General features: G+C 32.9%; 1 protein-coding gene across 1 annotated transcript in view; it reads left to right on the forward strand.

Moving 5' to 3' along the window:
- The window catches only part of LOC110018658, a 34,400-nt gene extending 11,999 nt beyond the window's left edge, over positions 1-22,401 (forward strand). The window contains exons 6-15 of the mRNA XM_020716029.1: positions 329-1,060; positions 1,163-1,257; positions 1,389-1,448; positions 1,945-2,033; positions 8,131-8,736; positions 14,934-15,008; positions 15,919-15,989; positions 16,177-16,234; positions 21,161-21,374; positions 21,473-22,401. Coding sequence (XP_020571688.1) covers positions 329-1,060; positions 1,163-1,257; positions 1,389-1,448; positions 1,945-2,033; positions 8,131-8,736; positions 14,934-15,008; positions 15,919-15,989; positions 16,177-16,234; positions 21,161-21,374; positions 21,473-22,044 — 2,572 coding nt within the window. The 3' untranslated portion in view covers positions 22,045-22,401. The remainder of the gene's footprint in view (positions 1-328; positions 1,061-1,162; positions 1,258-1,388; positions 1,449-1,944; positions 2,034-8,130; positions 8,737-14,933; positions 15,009-15,918; positions 15,990-16,176; positions 16,235-21,160; positions 21,375-21,472) is intronic.
- The last annotated feature ends 1,706 nt before the right edge of the window (positions 22,402-24,107 follow it).

A 24,107-nucleotide genomic window follows, 5' to 3' on the forward strand; every position in this document is an offset into this window, starting at 1 on the left:
ACATGAGGTCATTTTAGTCCCAGAGTCTATAAACGTTTTAATTTGGTCGCAAACTCTTTTAATGGGGTCTAAAACAATCCAAAAGAAGGACCATTTCAGTCTATATTCAAGAGTCTAGGGACTAATTGGATATTTTTATCGACATTGGAATTAAAATGTACCTCTACTAAGAGCGAGGAAACCATTCAAACCATTCTGACATTTTTCTGATTTCTTATTTGTCCTGAAGTATGATTTTATATCACTTAACAGTTTTCATGATCTGCATTTAGTTTTTTCCCCTCTTCTTTCTCTGAAATCATTTTTAATTACCACATCCGATATTCAGGCCTAACAGCCGAGAGGATGCTCGTGCTGTAAGTCCTATATTACCAAAATTTGGATCTGCTCGAGGCCCACGTTCCAATTCAGTATCGCTGTCCAAGGCTTCTTCTAACATTCATCGAGGTTTGGGAAATCCCGAGGATATGGATCAGGCTCAAACTCTTGGTGCTATCAACAGGAAAAGATCAGCTTCTGCAAGGTCCTCATCGCCTCCTGTCGGCCAGTGGGCAGTACAAAGGCCCCAAAAAATTTCCCGTTCTTTAAGGAGATCAAGTTTGTCCCCACTTATTTCAAGCCAGGATGAGTTATCTGTATCAGAAACTGTAGAAGATGCATCAATCAATCATGATGATTTAGCAGGGACTAGGCGTGCCTCTTCGAATGCTTCCCATCATAATAAAATGAGAGGGGATAATTTTGCATCACCTTCATTATCAGAAAGCGAGGAATCTGGTGGGCAAGAAAACAAGCTTAGAGATAAGGCCAAGAAATGCACGGAGGTAGAAGATAAGCCTGCTCAAACTGTTCAGAAGTTTACAAATCTTATTATGCCATCAAGGAAGAACAGGATGGCTATTGAAGAAGATTGTGGAGATGCTGATCGCAGGCAAGGGAGGATACGTCGAGGATTTGGTCCTTCGAGGACTGGTATGTCAGCAAGCATTGAAAAACTTAGTGATGTTGTCACTACGAAACAACAGAGGAGTGCCAGACATGGATCTGAGAGGGTTGAAAGGTGATTACTTTCTCAATTACCAATTTAAAATATTTACAATATTAATTTCAACTTCAACTGAAGCATTTTGTAATAATGTTTTTTTGTGTTTATGTTACTCAGTAAACCTGGTCGTCCGCCCATTAAGAAGTTGTCTGAACGTAAAAGTTTTGCACGACCAAGACAATTAATAAACAGTTTAGCATTGGAGTCATCTGGTACTGTGTTGTATTATACGAGACGAACTAATCCAGTTTTTCAGCTGCTTCGTTGGAACATTTTCATCAAACTTTTGTGCTGAGTATTTTTTTTCCTTCTTTTTTTGTGTGTTTGTACTGCCTTCTCTCAGATGAAGTTGTTGATGATCATGATGAACTTGTGGCGGCTGTAACTGCTGCCCTTGATACTGGTATTATTGCCCCCTTCATATGACCATGTTTACCTTTATATTTTTGGGAAAAAAAATACTACCTATCAAACTAAGGGGCTGTATGTTGATTTAAGTAGGATTTAACTTAAATATTGCTAGTCAGAAAAAAAATGAAAATTTTAAATCCAAGATTTAGTAAATACAGTTTTTCTCAATTTATTCTCAGTTTTGCCTTAAATCCTGTTGTTGGCAGGATTTAATAAATTCGGATTTATTGGATTTATTAAAGCTGCTAAAGCTGTTATCATACAAACCCTAAAACTTGAGGGTTTGCTTGGCACAGTGATATTCAGATGTTTTGGTGATACTCATTTGATCAAAAAAAGATCTTCTTTGCCAAATTATTGCAAATGTGTACATGTCAGACCCTCCAAAACCCCACAATTTGTGTGGACCTTGTCGGATATTAGGGCCCATTTTTCTTTCATTTTTTTAACAAAAAACAAGTTTTTTAATTTTCTTATTTATTGATCAGGTAGAAATTGTTCTGGTTCATTTTGGAAGCAAGTAGAGCCTGTCTTTAGTTTTGTTTCCACTGAAGACACAGCTTTCTTGCGTGAACAGGTAATAATTTGATATGTTCTTGCAATCACATTATCTTACTTATCATTGTGCATTTAGAAGTTGGGGTTGGTTTTTGAGGGGAGAATTAAATATTCTTATTCACTAACGATTATAACTATTAATAGGCATACAAAATAAATACAATAGGAAGAAAAATATTGTAATTAAGAGAGAATCAACTCAAATCTTTCCGAATTATATAATCTACTATAATTTTAATGTGCCATCACTCAAGTTTGAGCATAGATATCTTTCAGCTTCAGCTACATAAGGGAGAGAATGAGAGAGAATACCTAGAGTTTTGGTTAAGATATTAACCATTTATTTGGAATTAAAAATGAGTAAATAATCTTAATGGAATTCACAATCCTGTATGAAGTGATAATCAAAATTGATGAGTTTGTCCCTTTCATGAAACACTGGATTGCTTATGGTTGCATGATTATCGTAATATAGAACAATAAGCTCAATTTTTAGAGAATTGAATTCCTTTAATAATGTCTTAACCCACATCATTTTAGATGTAGAACGAGCCATGTCTCTGTATTTTGCTTTGGCATTGGATCTAGCTACGCCAATTTGCTTTTACTTTTCTAGGAAAGCATATTACCTCCTGAAAAAATCTAGTAACTGCTAATTTATTGTAATCAACAAATCTATCTTGGTCGTCTTCACTGAATAGATCATTATATAGTATATCATCATATATAATTTAGTTATTCATGAGTGTGCTAGTTGGTTTGCTCAAGAAGGTTAAAGGCATTTTCTTTTAGATAGAGAAATCCTATTCTTGTTGTGGGCAAATTCAATCCCAAGTATGCATTCAGGCCAACTAAATCTTGCTTAAAAAAATAATTATGAAAGTAGTGCTTTACTTTCTTTATGCTTTTTTATCATTCTTAATGAGTAATATATCATTTACATAAATGGCTATTCATTCCCAATGAATAATGTATCATTTACATAAATGGCTCGTACAACTTAGCTTATTCTTGGATGTGTAACAAAGAATAATTAATGGTGCTAATTTTATTCACAAAACATTGAATCTAACAAAATAAAATCTGAAAAAATCTTCTTACAAGACATTAATTAGTTTTTAAATTTATAAATAGATTTATTTATTTATTTTAGTAATGTTTTTGACGATTATTGCATGACGGGATTGTTAAAATCAACTAAAAAAATGCAAACATACTCTTAGGAGAGATTACCATGCTGATGGAGGTCAGTTTATTCAGAATGGCAAGTTGGTAATCTAGACAAGCATAATTTATACTTGCTTGACTACTTAATGATCTTAATACAATGAAAAATATGCAAAAGTTTTTGCAACGGGTATAATATTAAATAATCATGGGTTCTCACGTATGAATGGATGTGGGCAAAAAAATTAGTCCACAAAAGTAATATTAGAATTTGAAATATAGGTACTCTCATAGGTAAATTAAAAGAATTAATAGATATTATTGTTCATAGGAAGATAAAAATCTTATGCATTGAAGAAATTGAATGGGTTGGAGAAAAAACTAAGATGGTAGATAGCTTAGATTTTAAACTTGGGTATTTAGGTAAGAGTTGTATAATAAATGATGTAGATTTAATTACTAATATGAGTTTAAAAGATCATGTTGTAAAAATTAATAGAATTGGAGATAAAATTATAGACCTACAGATTGTTATTGATATTAAGATTATTAATGTTATAAGTGCTTATGTTTCTCAAATATGTTTAGATATATATTCAAAATAAAAAAAAATTCAAATGTCCTAAAAGAATTAATCCGAAAGATGCCTCTTGAAAAAAAAAAATTATTGGAGGGGATTTAAATAGATATGTCGATAGAATGATAGAAGATTTTAGCAATATTTATAGCGACTATGATTTTGGAGCGACTAATGAAGAAGGTAAAGCCATAATGGTTTTTGCTTTAGCTTATAATTTTGTTATTGCTAATACTTTATTTAAAAAAAGAGTTTATTTAAAAAAAGAGATGAGCATATTATCACTTATAAGAATGAATCTAATAAAATGCAAATTGATTAATTTATTATGACAAAAAGAGAACGTTGAGATTGTAAAGATTGTAAGGACATTATAAGTAAAAATTTAAGTACTCAATATCAATTATTGGTTTTGGATTTTAAGATAAAGGGTTAGAGGATGAAAAATATAATGAAATATTGTCATAAAATTAGATGGAAAGACAAATAAAATTATTTTTATAAGTAAACTTCAATTTTTTAAGATTTGAGATGTTCATGAAGAAACTAATGATATGTGAAATAAAATACCACTATTAAGCAATTTGCAAAAAATGTATTTAGTGAATCAAAAGGTAAAGTTCTTATGAATAAAAATAGTTGGCAGTGGAATAATAATGTGCAAGAAAATATAAAATATAACAAATTTTGTCATAAAAATTAGTTTAAATGTAAAAGTCTAGAAAATTGAGAAAAATATAAGATGGTCCTTAGCGTGACTTAGAGGAAAATTTGTGATGCTAAGAATTATGCTTTTATAAATTTTATAATAGATTAGATGTTAAAGATGGTGAAAAATACATGTATAAATGAGACAAAAAAAAAGAAAAGTAAATATTTATTTGAAGTAAAGCTTATTAAGTATGAAAATAATAAAAAAAAAAACTTTCCTTTCTTCAATTAGGATATTTAACATGGGTGGGTGAACTATTTTGATAAAATTTTAAATTAAGATTTGAAATTACGATTTATTTTAGTGATCTTAATATCATTAATAATAATAAAACTTTTTATTTTTACCTTCACATTAGTAAAATAGAAGTTGAGAACGCTTTAAAGAAAATGAAGGGTGGAAAGTCAGCTAAACCTGATGGTATCTCAATATGAGTGTGACAATATTTAGGCAATTTGAGAAATGGCTTACTAAAAAAATTAATATTATTTTAAAATTTAAAAGTTGCCCAAGGAGTGGAGTAAGAGTATTTTGGTCTCTATTTTTAGGAATGAAGGGGATGCACGTGAGTGCAAATTATAGAAAAATTAAATTAATTTGCCATACATTAAAATTATAGGAGAGAGTAATTGTACATAGGTTAATGACTTGATAAAAAGATTCACAAAATCAGTTTGGATTTATGTCATGCAAGCCTACTATGGAAGTTATACATTTATTGAGGTTTGTTGGAGAAGTACAGAGAGAGTAAGGAGGATCTACTTCTGTTGATTTCGAAAAAGCTTATGATAAGGTTTTAAGATAAATTCTTTGGAGAGTTCTAGAAAAGAAAATTTTAACATGACTTATTTTCATTTCATTAAATATATGCATACTAGAGCTGTTACTTATGTTCGAACAGAAGGAGGATTGACCAAGTATGTTCTTATTTCAGTTGCATCAAATTAGGGATTTGCTTTATGCCCATATATTTTGGCTTTAGTTATTGATGTTCTTGCTGGACATTTATAAGAGGATGTACCTTGGTGTTTGCTTTTTGTTGATGATATTCTTCTTGTGGATAAAACTTGAGAAAGAGTCCAGAAAATACTTGAATTGTAGAGGTCAAATTTAGAGTTTAAAGGCTTTCGTTTGAGTAGATCTCAAACTGAATGTATGGAATGTAATTTTAGCAGTAGTATATCTAAGTGTGGGTTGTAACAATGGTGATCAAGTCATTAAAAGGAGTGACTATCCTAGATATCTCCGGTCTATTATTCAAAGTGATGGTGATATGGATGAGGATAATATTAGTAGAATTCATGTTGGATTGTTGAAGTGGAGGAATGCATTTGGCCTATTGTGTGATAGAAAAGTATTGAAGCATAAAATTAAGTTCTGTGTTCCTGAGATTAAAACGCTTGGGTGGATGAGTGGTTTTACAATTGGAGATAAAATGTGAAACGAATCGTGAAAGTATTGGTGTAACTCCAATGGTAGGCAAGCTTAGAGAGAGTCATCTTAGATTATTTGGTCACATTAATTGTCGACCGTCTGATGATTCGGTCAGGAGAGCAGATGCTTTATATTAGACTTATTTTAAGAATAGTAGAGGCAAACCTAAAAAGACTTGGGCATGTTGTATAAAAAAATCTTTTTAATTTATTAGAATTAAATCAAAAATGACACTCAATAGGACACAATGAAGAAACATAGTTCATGTAGCCGACCCCACTTAGTGGGATAAAAGCTTTTTATTGTTGTTGTTGTTCAAAAATCATAATATGATACACCGTTCTTTTTATAACATTTGTAAAATATAAGTATTTTTCACCATATGTTCAACGGATTGTCAATAATATATCTATCATGAATTTATTCAATATGATTACTTTTTGAAAATATTCTTTAAGTGATATGTGTGAGCTAATAGTGAGTACATAACAATTCTGAATTACATTAGAAAACAAAAAAAATAATTTGCATCCTAATTATCTTGAGTGAATATATATAAAATCATAGAATATTTACATTTCATTTAAGCGTGAGAAAGAAAAAAATGTAATTTAATATTCTTTCTGTATTAATAACACGGCCAAGAAAATGTATATATCATATCATATTTTAATTTATAATATAACTGTAATAGGTTCACCGTCTAATTGTACCATTCAAGCTACTTTAATATTAATGTAAATTTCCAAACTTAGCTCCCAATACCGAGATGAGTTAAATCATTTAAACCTCTATATGTAGGTATAAAACATCCTTGATGCCAGAAAGAGATGAACTATTTCAATGCACATATATTGGCATTCCTATATATATCATTTTATTTGTATTCTCTTTAGCATACAATGTCTATATTTTAGGAAACATTGTATACAATATCAACATGAGGCATAGAGTTCATTCATTTCAACATGAAGAAATATTTGTAGTGGCAAAACTATGCCATCATATATGAAATAACAAAAACGATTAAATGAAGATGTGTGTAAATAATATGTAATTTTTTTCATTTATATTAGAAGAAAGACGTCATTATTATACTATAGAATTTTGATCACCTGCCTTAATTTTGAGGAAAATACAACTCTTCAACTTCTATGTTTACTTATTCTTAATTAACTTCTAGTTAGTTTAATACCTATCCATTTTTTATATAATTAAATTTAAAACATTTATATTTTGCATACATTTATTTATTTTAATTAACTCTTATTATTCCTTTCAATTCTTCACTTAAAATTTCAATAACTTAAAATTATTTATGAACTTTTAGATATCCCTTGAAGTCCTAAAATAAAATAAATTTTAAATTTCTAATTTAATTACATATCTTAATCACTCTTCTCCATACTTCTTCTTTTGCAATAAAGAGTTCCATCTTCTCCACCTTGTTGCCATTCTCTTCCCACCAAAATTCCAACATGTTATGTTGAAAATTAAATACTGGAATCAGGGTTTTCAATTGAATTAAGAAAACTTGAAAATTTATCTAATTTGGGCTTAGGTCTTTTTTGCTTGGTAATAAAGAAGAAGAACTGGAGAATGAAGAAGAAATTGCCTCAATCTCATGCACGCTTGCTCTCTCTCTCTCTTAGCCCATCTCTCTTCACTTTTATTTAAAGCTGAACTGATGTCTAGTTGGTTCAATTGAACCAACACAACATTGATTTGTTTTCTTTTTTGGGCTTTAGAAGTACTGTTATTTCCCACTCCTAATATTCCTCTAAATTTATTTTTTATTAATACAATGCTGTATAATTATTTATCAAATTTAAAAGGACAATGTCTTACTAATAAAAAATCTTTTGGATAAGTAATATTTGAATTAAATTCCACCGGAAATATTTTTGATGAGTGATTTTCCTCCAGCCCATTTATCTAATGCTTGAGCTTTTCAAATCCATTAGTTTACACTAAAACTGCCATTCTTGTGGCTTGGATGTTTCCCATCAATTTGGAACTATTAAATCAGTTTTACATTATTTATCTCGAATAACTAGACTACCCTCATAACATAAGTTGAATGGAGAAGTTAACATGAGTGAAAGTTTTCATATTTTGCCAAACCTCTTTGGGCTATATAATATCTAGCTAATTTAGATGTGAGGTAAATGGTAATTAATTCTTACTTTTATTTAGCCGTTTGCTTACTTTTAGTTTTTTTGTTAGATTGATCAGGAACATGTTCTAATGTCGTCGGCAACAGTTGTTACCAGTAGGCACGAAAATAATGCCTTTCCTAGAGGAGTTGACTTTAACATATGTGAGAGAGAAACCACATTTGCTAAGCAGACTACGGAATCGGTCCCTCTTCTAGACCAATTTAGAATTTCAATTTGTCAAGCTCTTATTTCAGCTATCATTGATGAAGACGACATTGATAATCTTTACAACACCATTGATTATGGGGAAGCATATACATGTAATGATTCCTATGCTGCAGTTTTTGAGCTTGACAAAGACATGAAAACAAAAGATTTGAACTTGCACCTGCTCGAGAACTGCCAAACCACTAGAAGAAATTCAGATTATTATAAAGTTGATGTTAATCAGAGATTTTGTGATAAAAGTTCATGGGAGAGGTTGGGAACAAATGGAGCTTTGGAAACTGTTTATGGACCATTATCAAGTCCTCACCAAGTCTTAAATCAGCTGGCACCAAATCAGATAAAACCATTCAGAACAGATTGTACTCAATTTCTATACAACCAGATGAGCATCAATGACAGACTAATGGTTGAGCTGAGTGGAATTGGGCTTTACCCCGAAACTGTGGTAAGTTTGTTTTTACATTTCTATTAGAGCACAACTGTATCTCTGTGGATTATTTTTATTTCATGCTATTTATTGAACTTTCTTAATGCATTTGCCACAGGTTTCCTTCTGTTAGAACTGTCAATGTTTTTAACAAATAGACTGAATGTCTTTTTCCTTTGCTTTCATTCCAATAAATAATATTCTGTACAAACTCTTTTAGGTAACCTAATAAATATTCCTAATATAAATAAATAGAGAATGTGTACAATTAAATGAAATAAATCAGAAGAGAGATTTAAAAATAATTTAAATAAGGAAGCTCATAATTATAGGAAACTCCTAATTCAGCTACCTGATTTATGTGATTCTTGATTGATATCCCCCTTCAAATTGATGCCAACTGATCAAGAAGCATCAATTTGCCAACAAAAAATCGATGACGTTCTTCAAGTATTCCAACATTTCTTTAGCCGTCTCAAAGGATCATAATTGTTCACCATATGAGCCTCAATAGGTCTTGAAATCCAAGAAACAATCTGAGCATCACTTGTCTCCTATTGACCAAGATCTTTTGACTTTGTAGGTACTGGAGAAGACCCATCAATATGCCCACAAAGCTCATTCTCTTTCAAAACATCTTGAACTGAAATTCTCATACTGCATAATTCTTTCATGTAAATCTGATAGCTAAGATTTCAAAAGAAATTCTAAATAGAATTGTCGCTCACAAGTTGATCACCAAGAAAGTCGTTGACTGAAATCAACCTAAAGCCAAAGAAAGCCAAGAGATCCAAAAAAATCTAAAGAAACCCAAAGAAAACCAAAGAGAACAAAAAATTAGTGCACTGCCTTGAGTTTGATCCGAGACCGAAGGAAAGGAATCCGAAGCTTAAGCCTACGATCCTTGAGTGCGATGAAGAAGCTGAAGTCGAAGCCGACGATCCTTGAGTGGAAGTAGTCGAAGACTCGCAAGAAGTAGTTAGAGGAAGACTCGTTGGAAGCAGTCGAAGGCGGAATAAACAATCTAAGATGCCGCAGAACACAGTCGACGAAGTGGGTGATGAAGCAGTAAAGAAGTAGTCGAAAATGCCGTAGAAGTAGCGAAGGCTAGCAAAGATAACGATGGCGTTTGGATGAAACCAAAGTGGTCGAAGCGGACTAAGCAAACGAAGCCAAAGCGGAAGAAGCAGTTGAAGATGCCGCAGAAGCAGCGAAGGCTAGGGAAGACGACGATGGCGTTTGGATGAAGTCAGAGTGGATGAAGCGGACGAAGCCGAAGCGGACAAAATTCTCGGCGATTTCTAGTCGAAGACGTAGGAAGCGGTTGGCGAAGATGGAATGAGCTCGAAGATGAAGATGAACGATTTTCAAAGGCTCGGGAAAACGACGAAAGATTCAGACCAGAATTCGATGTGGCTCTGATACCATGTCAATGTTTTGAGCAAATAGGCTGAATTCTTTTTTCCTTTGCTTTCATGCCAATAAATAATAGTTTGTATAAACTCTTTTAGTTAACCTAATAAATATTCCTAATATAAATAAGGAGAGAATTTGTACAATTAAAAGAAATGAATCAGAAGAGAGAATTTAGAAATAACTTAAATAAGGAAGCTCATAATTATATAGAAAACTCCTAACATTTTTCTTTTTATCGTTCATCTTTTAATCACTTAATTAAACATGAAATATTAATTTAAAATAATAGTAAGCTTAAGCAAAGCTAGTGGCTACTCATACTTCTAAGGTGCATTAGTACAAAAGAAGAAAATAATGTGCATGCTAGTTAATTTTTAAATAAATTAATAAAAAATATTTAATGATATTCAATGAATTTTACTATAATAATGACATATCAATATTATTCTATATATGTACAACCGCCACAGTAGTATCGTCTAAAAATTATGTCAATTAAGACACATTAATATTAATATCATTTTCTATATCTCAGTGTTCCCCACTAGTACTATCAAGGGGTGACGACATCGTAGTCAGTTATGCACATACAATCAATTTATGTAAATCATGTCATTCATAATTTCATATCAATCAACATGTAATCTATTAAATATTTCATAATATGAAATTATAAGTATTCGCATCGCACTGATCGATAAAATTTAATAATGGAAAAATCATTTGCATTAATAAAGCATAAAGAACAAACCCATAAAATTGATTTAAAAGATATACCAAAATGATACTATAATTTAAGAATAGGTGATGGTGGTGGGTTGCCTTTTGAAGAGAGAAAATACTAAGATTTACTGTTGATGTTTTGTTTTAGGTCTAATATATGATGTGGAGGTTTGGTGAAATGTTAAAAGATTGAGGAGAAAATGATGCCTAAAATACTAACACTAGTCTGGATTAGGCTAGTTTGGGCTGAGTTGAAATATCTCTTTGGGAAAAGTGGCTTAATAATGGGTAAATGACTATAAATGATTTTTAGTGGTTAGCTTAGGATGTGTACTTATGAACTGGAGTAGATGGGCAGGTTTGGACGGCTTTACACTTGTGTTTAGGGTTAGGGAACAATTCTCACTGTTCTCACAAGCCAAATTCTCATGAGCAGGTAAATCTATAATTTGTTTTTCCCACTCGTACTTGGATGGATGTGTCTGATAAACAAGTCTATAAGGAGGATTCAATTCTAGGACGAAATTTATAGCAAACAAGATCATACTGAAGGGTAACCACTAAGGAGAGGCCTCTACTTCTTTTTTGAAAGGACCTAAATCTTATTGTCGGATGTTCCTTCTTTCGAAGCTCGTAAGGTGATTTCGAATACTACGTTTCATTCATCTTGCTTTATCACATGTCAATGGGTATTGATTGAATTTAATATTTCAATGATTGATTGAATTTAATATTTCAATGACTCCTTATGGACTTCCTTGAAATTGGTTGTATTTTGCATTAATAAAAATAAACATTACAAAATGTATGCATGCATGCGTCTGTTGTGTATAAAAATGTAATCTACATCTATAAGTATGCAAGAAAAAGCATTATGATTAACTACATGCGTCAAAAAAAAAAAGAATCATGCAGAGCTAAATAGTCATTAGCATGTGCCACTCTATTGCATTCTTTAGGCATGTATAATAACATTTGTTTGAACTTCGAGAGAAATGCAAAATCAGGAGCAAGTTGTGGTTGGAGTTGCCAAACATCTCTCTTCATGGAAGAACTCAAAACTTGCATAATGTTGGTATTATATCTCTCCACAAGAAAGCCTTTAAGCTTGAACATCCATGGTTCACAAATGTGTTTAAGCGAATGGATCACCGTGAGCTCAACTTGTGTGCTATCCAAATGTTGACAGTGTTGTCTGGTAGCGATGATACCGATTTCGCGCTCGTCGCAATTGATGACGCCTATGCCCACTATCCCAGAGGGTAAGAGAGCACCATCAATGTTCTTTTTTAGTAATTCAGGAGGGAGGAGAGGCCAAAAGGAAGAAATGACCGACCCTACAAGTTGGCTAGAATTTCATTGCCCCCAAAATGGATAAAAAATGCTTCTTTGTGAGAGCCTCAAGAATTCTCACAATGATGATGGTTGGTGTACACCATGTGTTCGATTATGTATCTGGCTTTACAGGCAAGCCAATTGTTACGAATCACGTAGTAGAAGCAGCGAATTTGCACAATTTGGCTTTTTCGGTTTGTGCGGAGATCTTTGGTCACTTGATCGAAGTTGTTAAACTTTGGTCAAGAGATCCCCTATGACATCAGGACATCCTTGACTCCATATGGACTTTCAGAAGTGGAACGGGAGAGACCTACACGAGTAACTAGAAAGTAGCCTATATATTTGAAACTTTTGAATCTCTCTTATATAGTGTTGATTTGTGTCTGATATCAACTACTCAAACTCATGGCTATTTGGACATCCAATGTCAGTCCTGTTGATGCTTCTCTTAATGCCTGCACAACAAAAGCTTGCGGCACCACAATCTCATACTCAGCATGAAAGCTCATTACCTCGAACTCACTACCTTCTAAAGCATCTATTATCAATCAAGTTGGAGTCTCTCTCTTAGGTTTAATTGGAAAATCTGGCGTCTCTTCCTTGTCCACTAGAAGTCGAGAATACTCTGAAATATTCATATTCTCCTGAACCACTGTTTATTTCAACTGCTCCCTGATCCGTGAAATAGATCATTCTTTTGTTTGTGTAATTTGATTTGGCATGTCCAAAATCATGACACTTGAAACACTTCCCAGCTAGGATGAATTTGGGAATGCAAATTAATTCCCTCTATTCTCCAATTGGACCTAGGGCCTCTCAGACGCGGTCAGTTTGGATGTTTCTTTGACTGTAATCTTGTTGCAAGATCCTGAGATTGAACTTTGCTGTAAGATGTTGTGGTCATCCTGTAATGTTCTCTCCACTTTCGAAACTAGGGTTTGCACATTCTGTCTGTAATGAATTGATATGTATTGGCATTGTATCTACTGTTTTGTTTGAGACTAAGTAATGATCTTATATTTTTTCTCACGTTGGCGTAGGTGTTTTAAATTTTACCATCAAAATAATGTTCTCTTCTTTAAATTGCTAGAGGCTAGTTTCACCATTCCGTCCAATGGGACATTCTAGCACTCAAAGAAAAGTTCTACCATCTGAAGCCACTCGTGAACTCTTCCGAATCCAAGTGACCGTCAAAATATGACAAATCCACATTACCTCAAAACTCCAGTTTCTTAGATATTTCAAACCAATTCTTCAGGGTGGAGGCTTTTCATTTCTGAAACCTTTAATATGCACTTTACTTGTATCCTCTAACATCTTTATATCCTCGAATAGGCACTTCATCTGTGTAATTGAATGGAGTTCGGGTGACCCCTTTGAATGCTATCCTTTCCTCAAATTTGTTTAGTAGTTGTAGCATTTGACGAATTTACGTTGTATCTCTTCCATGTTAAACTCTTGATCGGCGTCTGACTCTTGGCTTGGCGATGGAGTGGTTAGGGTTTGGGGTGTAGGTAGGGGTGATGTAGGGTGGTAAGGATGATTTGAGTGGAAAAGGAGGGGAAAAGTTTTCTTTAGGGGAAAAATTTTTTGGGGGGGGGGGGGGGGTGGAGATAAATTTGTATGAATACTAGAAACCCTAAGATAAAACTAGAGTTAGACTAGCTCTGTTACCAAATGATACCGAAGTTAACCCAAAGCAGAATAGAAAAAACAAATATTATTGCTGAAACTCAACTGGGGACTTACAAACAACCAACTGAAATAATAAATAACAACACAATACCATAAATGGAAATTAGCAAATTACACGACACAAACACTCAATGAGGGTGGATCTTGGGTGGTGATGGTGTTCAGTGAGGCTTTTAAAGGTGGTGTGGAGGTGGAAAAGACGGTTAGCAAGCAGAAAATAGCATGACAGCGGTTTCCTCAAGGCCGAATAACAAGTAGACACCCGAGGGACGATGTTTGAGCGTTGGCAGGCCGAGGGCAGCAAGGGGGAAGGGTGGAAACGGCGGTGGTTGCAATAGGGAAGGGTGGAAACGACGGCGGTTGCAACAAGGATGCGGTCGGAAGCTCGTTGGCGGCTGAGCAGTTAGTGGGGAGCCTACGAGGAAGGTTTGGAAGGGGCGGTAGTCAATTGGTAGGGTTGTGTGGCTGCTAGGGAGGATGACAACAAGGTTGGTGGCTGGTTGGAGGTGATAGCAACCGGCTGGCGTCTAGAGGGAGGAACCATGGGGCAGTTTGGGGACGGATAGACACCAATTCAGGATGAGTTATAGTCGGAGCACCTTCTTGCCTTCGAATACAACCCTTAGAGGGGAAAAGCAGACCGGCTGTTGTCATGACAGAAATCTGAGCAAAGAATTGCCCAAACACAACAAACAACACCAATATAAACCTAGGGTAAAGAGTAGTGGGCCTCGCTCCCAATAGGATGGAACACCATACTTGCTAGGACCGGTTGGTTCCTCCTTTACCTGGATCAAATCGGACAAGTGTCGCTTACGATGTTCGTCACGACTGGGGCGTGAATGACACCCCACATCACATCCATAAGCTAATCAAATAAATGAAAATTTAAAAATTTGACAATTTTTGTGTGAAAATATAGGCATAATCGCTGACCACCTTTTTTAAGACACTTCCTATTTATGTGAGACTTTGTTTTTGTGGTCTTGATAGCTAACTTTTCTTAATTGTTAATACCGCACTCGATTTTTTTTTCATTTTAGCCTGACGGGACATATGGTGAGGATGAAGACATCACTAAAGGCATCCACACACTAGAGGAGAAGCTCCGTGAACAGGTATTCATTTGAGTCTGCAATTGTTTTTTTTTTTTAATGTTAGGGTAATTTACATACATTCATGTAGCCAGCCCCATTTAAGGGGTAAAGAATTGTTGTTGTTGTTGTTGTAGGGTAATTTACATAAATACCAGACAATTCTTATGTATTCCATATATAACACCCAAAGTTTGATATTTATGCTTGTAACACCTTGGTATCATGAACCCATGCTTGAAAAGGTGTATTTCACTTTTGAAAAGGTAGTGACAGTGGTATTTTTGTTTGATGTTAAAGATTCGAGTGGTATGCATGTAAATATGAATATTTAGGTGCTAGATATGTAAATACTTAACAATTGTGTAGCATATAAGTAAATGCCTCTAAATATTCAAATTTCTTCTTCCACCATCTTCTTCATTTTTAATCTAGTTGATTTTATCATGCATCGTGTTTATGTGTGGCGTACACTTGTCCTAATTTTAGTTGGAAAAAACAATTTGCGTGCTGCAATACCATATACATCTGCTTCTACCCGTTTAGAATATGAATTCAGTAATTCACAGAGTCTATTATAGTCGGCCTAGTAAAAAAACTAAGGAAACGAAGTAACAGAAAAAAAAGGGAGAAAAACAGATTAAAATATCCTCTGATATATAATTCTCTAGTAAAGTGTCAAAATAGCCCCGTAACTATTTACATAAGGTGATTTTGTCCCAAAGAATATAAAAAGTATCAAATTAGTCCCCATACTCGTTTAATATGGGTTGAAATAGTTCACATTGAGAATTATTTTAGCTCCCTTTAAAAATTTTTGGGGATTAAATTGGCACTTTTATGAAATCAGGGACTAACAGGGGACCATTTTTACACTTCTCTCTATAATTCTCGCTATACCTTGTATCCTCATAACGTTTTGTTGATTTAACAGGCTTCTAATCGGAGAAACCTGCTCCTTAAGTTAGAGAAGGCTGTTATGGATGCCACTGAACTTCAACAGAGGTAGGCTTTCCTATATGCTGATAATTGTCTTCATTCCTTCTTTGAGATGCAAATATTTGATTCAACTTAGATTTTTTTAATTTTTCATCTTCTTATCAGTTGTACTGAGTGCGCATTATTTTTTTTCGCATTTTATTACACATCTCCAAGTATTGGAACTCATTGTTTGTTCTTTTTCTGACTCTAGGAAACTAGAGAGTCTGGCAATGGATCGTCTTGTACAGATTGCATACAACAGATATATGGTAATTTTTTTTGGAGGATATACACACATAGTATGCAATTCCTGTGTATTTTCATTTCTAACACCTAAACTTCAATTTTTACATACATACCACCTGAACTATGCATAAAAAGGTGCATTTCACTTTTTAAAAGTTAAATGGTGGTATTTTTAATGTGATATGAAAGATTTGTGTGGTATAAATGTAGAAAGTAAAGTTTAGGTGTTAGATATGTAAATGCATAGGAATTGGGTGATATGTATGTAAATGCCCCCCTTTGTTTGGTTACCATCTAGCCATTTCACTAGTTGTCTAACTTGATTTATATTCAACTCATTGTGAAAATTGCTTGATATTTTCATTGGTACCTTTACTTTCATTAATTTATCTTTCCAAATCATTGACGGTTCTACACGGTTAAGTATGTTTTCAAAACTTTTTTAGATTTTATCTATCTCAAGATTTCTTCATCAAGCCCTCGTTGTTTCACTATAGAGTTTCTTTCTCTGCCTCCATTCATCATAGGGTAACTATTTGCTGATCACTGTGACACAGTTCATTTCCAGAGGTCTTTTGTGCCAAAACATATGTGATCTACCAGTTCTTTAATACAAATTTCTTGGAGATTGAACAAGGGGCATCTAACGTTTTGAAGTATTATATAAAATACCCTTAATGGTAGTCATTTTTACTGTGTGGCTCTGGACTTGAAAATGCTTCTGCAGAACTAGAACTATCGGAATTGCTCTTTCTTAGTTGTTCTATGGCCTAGAGGTAGCTTAATTTCCATCCCTATCCTTTGTTCTCTTTGAACTATGTTGTCAACTTTGCCGCTGGAATGTATGCTGATTTTTTCAAATTTTATCAGGGCATAGGAAGTTGCAAACACAAGGTCTCTATAGAAAATAAAAGCAATAAACTACTTGTAATGGTGTCAAGGACTGTGTGATTCACACGATTTTCAAGGAATAATTTGAGGTTCAATGGTTTAAGAGTGGGTCTGTTAGATGTTTTGCTATATAAGATATCAGGAGAAACTTACCCATCAGATCGTAGTGCTAACTGGACCACCAAAGGCATTAGGTGAGGTGAATCCCTATGAATGAAAATTTAGTTATTACTTCTAAGTGGAACATTTAGGATGTTTCCTCTTGTATGATCCTATACCTCAATAAGTAGTTAGGACAAAGCTTTGGAGAGAGGCAACCGTATTTTTTCTATTTAGTTAGATCTGAATTAGTCCAGAAGTCTATATGTGAAGTATTTAGGGACTAATTTCTCTGTTTGCTTTCGTAAGAAGAGGTGTAGATTGTGCTGTATGTCATCAGATGATATAGAGATTGTCATTTCTTACCCAAGAGCTTGGAATTCCATGATGGTAACGTCTGGGTAGAATTTTTAAATAAATGTAAACAATTTTTCACACATAATGCTCAGTGTGTATATCATAGTTTTATATCACTGTAACTCAAATGAAAAAAAAACATGTATACTAATAATATCTGAAATTTAATGAAATCATGAAATGTATCGTTTTGAATATGAACATAAATATTTCTTAAGAATTAGAAGTGATGTACATTTATTAAATCATAATATTCATCTAATCTTTAAGAGTATAACCATATATCTTTTATAATATTTAATCTTAATTATATGAGTGTCAATTTGGGTCAGCGGATTAGGTTCCCGAAATTGACCCGACCTAAATATTATACAAGTTGAAATTGTCAACCATAACCCGAACCCGAACCCGACCCGCCTTCAACCCACCAACCCGTATAACCCATTTAACATAAAGAATAACCATTATTTAGGTTAAAATTAGATCAATTTCGGGTTGGTTGGTTGGTTTCAAGTTAATTCAGTGTTGGCGGGTCTACCTGCCTTAAACGAGCATGATCTTTAATTCGAACCAGACTCGAAAATTATTTGGGTTCATTATTTACAAATAGGGTACATATATATAGGGAAATCAATCCCTCCTTATTTACAAACTTACCAAATATATCTAATCTAAATCAGGAAAGGAAATAATTCTAAATAAAAAATAGAAAGAAAATAAAATAGGAAAGGAAATATATCTGTCAAAGATTTTCTAAGATACCCCAAACAAATCCTCCTAGATTTGGAGGTGGTAACCGACCCACATGAGAGCTAAATATGGAAACAATCAAAACCTCTCATATTTCCACATATACTTAAGACATCAATTTCAGGAGCATATTGCATTGCCTATACATAAATATTATTCATCTTTGGCTGATACAATAACGACCCAGCCCGAGTGTTTAAAATTATCAAAGTTTGATCAAACGGTCAGACAATGAATTAAATTCCTATAACTAATTAATAAAAATAATCTACATAAATCGAAAGCACCACTAATGATTAAAATTTAAATTAACTTAAACAATTATAAATGAATTGATTTTTTCTATATTGGTCATGCCTTCAGTGTACATTGTCATTCTTTTACTCTTTTTTTAGCTAGAGATTTCAACTTGGAAAATGGTAATTTAACGAGCTATTAACAGGTCAGTGAATACATGTACTTTTAAATTACAATAATGCAGTGAAAAAAAAATGTGTTATTCAAACATAAAGAATTAGTAAAAATAAATGCAATTTATTATTCAATTATAACCATTTAGGATGGTTCAAATTAATTTTGTCGTAGAGTAGAATAATTTATCTTATTTATATCATTTACATCCGTCACATGAGCATTGTCTAAACATAATCTAAATCACTCTTGACAGATACATATCCCGTTAGCACAATGAGAAGTTGAACATGTCTACTATTGCTTGAAGTGGAAAACCACCTATTCACCCTAATTGATATATCATCCTTCGATACAGCGGATCATGATCTTATTTTACTATTATATGAGATGGCAGAAAAACATCAAATTACACAGATACCTTAGGCGTCTCCAGTTAGTATTATAAGTGATAAACTCTATTAGTATAGCATGCACATGCAAATAATCTATATACTCTTATCTCATTTTTAATTTTTATTTTCATATCATTTAACATTTATTTATAATATTTAATGCATGAAATAATCACATTCGTTACATTGAGAAATCTATTTACATTCTTTTTAATATGGTCAATAAGTCTTATAGAATTGATAAATTATAGAAAATTTACTATAAAGACTAATTCAAATGATAATATTGAATTATGCATTTGATTTAAAGGAAGCAACACTATTACTGGAAATTAAAAATATAAGCTGACCTCAAAATTTGATGATATGAACTTTCGCCATTTACTTCGTAGTATACGCCTCTTTACAGGCCCTCATTATAATCCTCAACATAATTGTTTATTTTATTCCTCACTTCATACTCAATTGTATCCATGTTCTCTCATTTTAAATCTCAATTAACTTCTTTTTATTTAATTAATTTTTATCAATAAAATATTTATGAGATTTTAAAATAATAGCTATGTTGATAGTTATTTTATTTATGTTTATTTTAAAGAACAACCTAGATCTAATTACATTCTCTTCAGTAGAACTATGGTGAGATGCCCCTTAAAGCGGGCCTCACATTATGTGAGGTGTAAGTTTCTTTTAGTGCCCAATAAGATGTCCGGCCATTGATTGAAACTTAAGAAAAAAAAGTTGTGGGGCCTCAGTTTGCAATTTTGCCATAGATTGAAATTATCTGACATTTTTTTATTTTATACAACCTATACTCATCATTCACAACATTCCCATGCTTACCTGCTCTCTTCCTCCATCATGATTATAAGCTTAATATTATTGATGGCGTCTCATTAATTGTATCTTGAATTTCTTAAGACTCGAAGAACTAATAATGAATCATTCAATAAGGTAATATATGACTCGAGCAATTATCAACAACAACCCTCTTTTATAAAGTTTTTTACAAAATTTAAAATTCTAACTCAATTCTATATTATCATTCTATCAAGGATTACCATTTTAAAATTTCTATAAGTATGTGGTAATTCAAACCTCACAAAATGGACTTCCTAATAGATCCTCGAGAGTTACATACATCAATCCAAGTGAATACATTCATCCAAGTGAAAGAAAATTTAGAGGTGAATGTCAGTTCTAGCTATTTCCTATCAATCATAACTAAGGGAAACTTATGTTTAGGGTTTACCTCATCAAGTGTGAAGAATAAATTTCACTTTCCATTCCAAGCCCTGTTCGGAAGGACTAAATTTTCTGCCGTGGTTCATGCTAAACATCTTTACAAATGCAAGTTGTCCATCATCTTGCCATAACACAATCAATTGCACTTTACCCCTTTGCTTACCTGCTCTATCCCTTGCTCAATCAATGGCTGATTCTTCGCCAAGTCTCTCTCTCTCTCATTTTATCTCTCTCTCGGTGTTCCTTTTGATATCTTGCTCTTTTTCTTTTTCTCTCCCCCGCTCCTTTACAATGTTGCTCAATTGAACTCACATTATTGGGCATACTTCTTTTTTCTTTTTAATTCTTAATGGATCTTCAAAGAGATAAATATTCATATTATTATATCTCATAAGGTAAAAGTAAAATATGATAGCATGATTTATATGCCCTTTTTTTTTTTTCAGAAAACTTTGTTCGTCTATCTTATGTTTCCCTACCTATTCTAAGATATGTATTTTTTTCGGGCAAGGTGAGTGCTCGAAATGTCTTGTGATTCTTCATTTGATTTCCAACTGATGTAGTATGGATTTGAGCACGACTGAGATTTATGCTTTGGATGCCTTTTTAATTCAGAAAAAAGGACGCCGTTTACCATAGTTGCTACATGGATTCAAGGGAACTCTTTTTCTGAACTTAGCAAAATTTTCTTTGATTTACTAAACAAGGAAGCTTAATTATTAAGTTGATTCTATATTGGGCTAAGGAATATGCCACCCTTAATTTACTAATTTTAGATTGATGTGTTGCTTTGCTAAGCAGTCTTGCTGGGGTCCTACTACTTCTGTAAGCAAGAATGTGAACAAATATGCTAAACACGCTGTCCAGAAATTCATCAAACAAACATTGGAAAGATGTAAGAAATTTGAACAGACAGATATCAGTTGCTTTCAAGAGCCTGTTTTCAAGGACATGTTCCTTGCTGCATCATCTCACAGCCACCATTCACAAGTTGCCAATTTTCTTCCAGCTGATGGTGAGCCTCACTTCTTTTTTTCACTCATAATTTCATTGTTCTGCAACCATTTTCTCTTTTCCTTTTTGTCTCATTGTGCAATTACAACCCATTTACAGCCAAACCTTCCAACAAAATTCGATCAATAAATCCTTCTCTAGAACATCAATTCATCAAAGAAGAAATCTGTTCAAATCGAATAAAAAAAAAGGAAGTTTTGCTTGGCAGCACATCCACTCCATCTCAAGCCCCTACAGGTCTTGGAACTTCATTAGCCGGCGGTGCAAAGGGGAAGCGAAGTGAGAGGGATCGAGACATTAAGAATACCACTGGGAAGCTCGGCCGCCCTTCCGCATCCAGCTGCAAGGAGGAAAGGAAGAACAGGGCAAAGCCGAAGGTCAAGACAACACAACAATTATCTGCTTCTGTCAATGTTCTTCATAATATGTCAGGATCTGCTGTTAGAAATGTCAAGGAGAAAGAGAATCCAAACTTACTTCCAGTTGTTGAAAATGATCATATTGACTTGAGCAACCTTCAACTTCCCGATATGGATGCCGTTGACTTTGGCGGTCAAGGTCAAGATATTGCCTCATGGCTGAATTTTGAGGAAGAAGGAATGCAGGATCAGGATTTCATGGGGCTTCAGATTCCTATGGATGACCTTTCCGATGTTCACATGATGATATGAGATTTAGAGAAGCTTGTACAGTTTCTGATCAACAGGCAATTCTATAACCATACAGGTACTGGCAGCAGCTGAAAGCTTGTCTGTATAGATTCTTTTAGGGTCCCTTAGGGTTATTAGGGTAAACCCTAAAACCCTAAAAAAGGGTCCCTTAGATGGACTAGTTAACAGTAACATGTACTTTTTTTGAATGAGCTTAGAGTTTACTCTCATCTATACCATAGAGGGATCTTGATTGTAAATATCTTTTGTTCTGTATAAAGGCAGGCTGCCAAGTTTAGTGTATTCTGGTTTTGACATCTGCATGGTAGGCCGTTGTGCCTATTGTATATACATTTATATCTTAATAAAAGTGCCATTTTATTCTCAACAGCTTGTATTTGCCAAGTGGATCATGATGTTTTTTTGGATTTTTCTTTACTTGTGTTAACACATTTTAAATGATTGAAGTTAAATATTTCATAATATGAATAGTTTGAAGAAGGCTGGGTGGTGCTGATCTTAGTGATATAAAATGAATTGAATGATAATGATAACTTGGCTTTGTTTGAAGGAGTTTTCTCGTTCGGCCAAGCAGACCGATTGTTGCAGACCGTTCTGAAATGACAAAAATTCATGGTTCTTGCAATACAATGTCCGAAGATGTTCCGGAAATGCTTCGTAGCCAAACATATATTTTTTCAGATGGTAGTGTTTAGTGCTACCGAACGGAAATAGTTAAATGAAATCAATATAGAAATATATGTTTTCAATGATAATAATTGATGAAATATGATTAGAATTGAAAACTTTATTTTCATTTTAACTATTTATAACAACAAAAACAACGACAACGAGAAAGTCTTAATCCCACTACGTGGGGTCGGCTATATGAATCCTTTTTCTCCATTGCGTCCTATTTAGTATCATATTTTCATTTAGTTCTAGCAAATTAAGATCATTTTTTTATACAATAAGCTCAAGTCTTCCTAGATCTACCTCTGACTTTCTTAACACAAGTTGAATCTAAAACATCTACTCTCCTAAATGGATCATCAAAATTTTAACTATTTATAGGACTAATTAAAAATAATAATATTATTGTTTTATTATTACTCTTATATATATAAAAAAAAAATTACATTTATACTACACAATTAATTCTTATCTAATTTACATATCTAACACATAAAACTTCATTTTTATATTTACAGCATTTTGGCATTAAAATTTGTGCATGAATAGGCCTATTTTACTTTTTAAATTTAATGATAGTGATATTTTTATGAAATCAAATTCTTTCTGATTATTTAAAAATAATAATAATGATGATAACCGACTTTCACAATTAAATCAAAATAATTTCTTTAGTGCTAAATAAACAACTAAGTAACAAAAATCATAAAACATATGGGATTCAAATTCTCTAAAATTATCATGATTATTATATCGTATTAAGTTATCATTATCATTAATTTCATTTTATAAAGATGAGATTATTACCACCTAATCTTTTTTTTAATAGTATTCATATTAGGGAATATTTAATTCCGAACATTTAATTATTGTATTGTGCTCGAATGTGTTACATGTTGGTCGAATAAAATAAGAAAATATAGTGAAGAATCTCAAGGCGTCGAGTTCGAACTCGAATGCTCACCCTATTCAAAAAAAAAAAAAATAATAATAATCATTTAAAATGATTTGACTGAATAAAAAAAATCCATAAAAAATCATAATCCACTTGACAAATACAAGCTATTGAGAAAAAAATGGCACTTTTATTAAGATATAAATGTGCATACAATAATATGACATATTTGTAAATATTAAAATTTATATGCTATATATGTAAATATATAGGATCTGAATGGTATGGTAAGCATGTAGGGTTGTTAAAACGGCTCGTTGTTCAGAAACAACTCGTGTTCGGCTCATTAATTAGCTCGTGTTCAATTCATTTGCTAAGCAAATGAGCCGAATATGAACAATAATTTATTTGTTCAACTTGTTTTAGCTTGAAATAATATATATATATATATATTTATGTATATATATATATATGTATATGTATATATATATATATA

The sequence above is a fragment of the Phalaenopsis equestris genome, unplaced genomic scaffold (assembly GCF_001263595.1).
Source record: "Phalaenopsis equestris unplaced genomic scaffold, ASM126359v1 Scaffold000030, whole genome shotgun sequence".
NCBI classification, from domain to species: domain Eukaryota; kingdom Viridiplantae; phylum Streptophyta; class Magnoliopsida; order Asparagales; family Orchidaceae; genus Phalaenopsis; species Phalaenopsis equestris.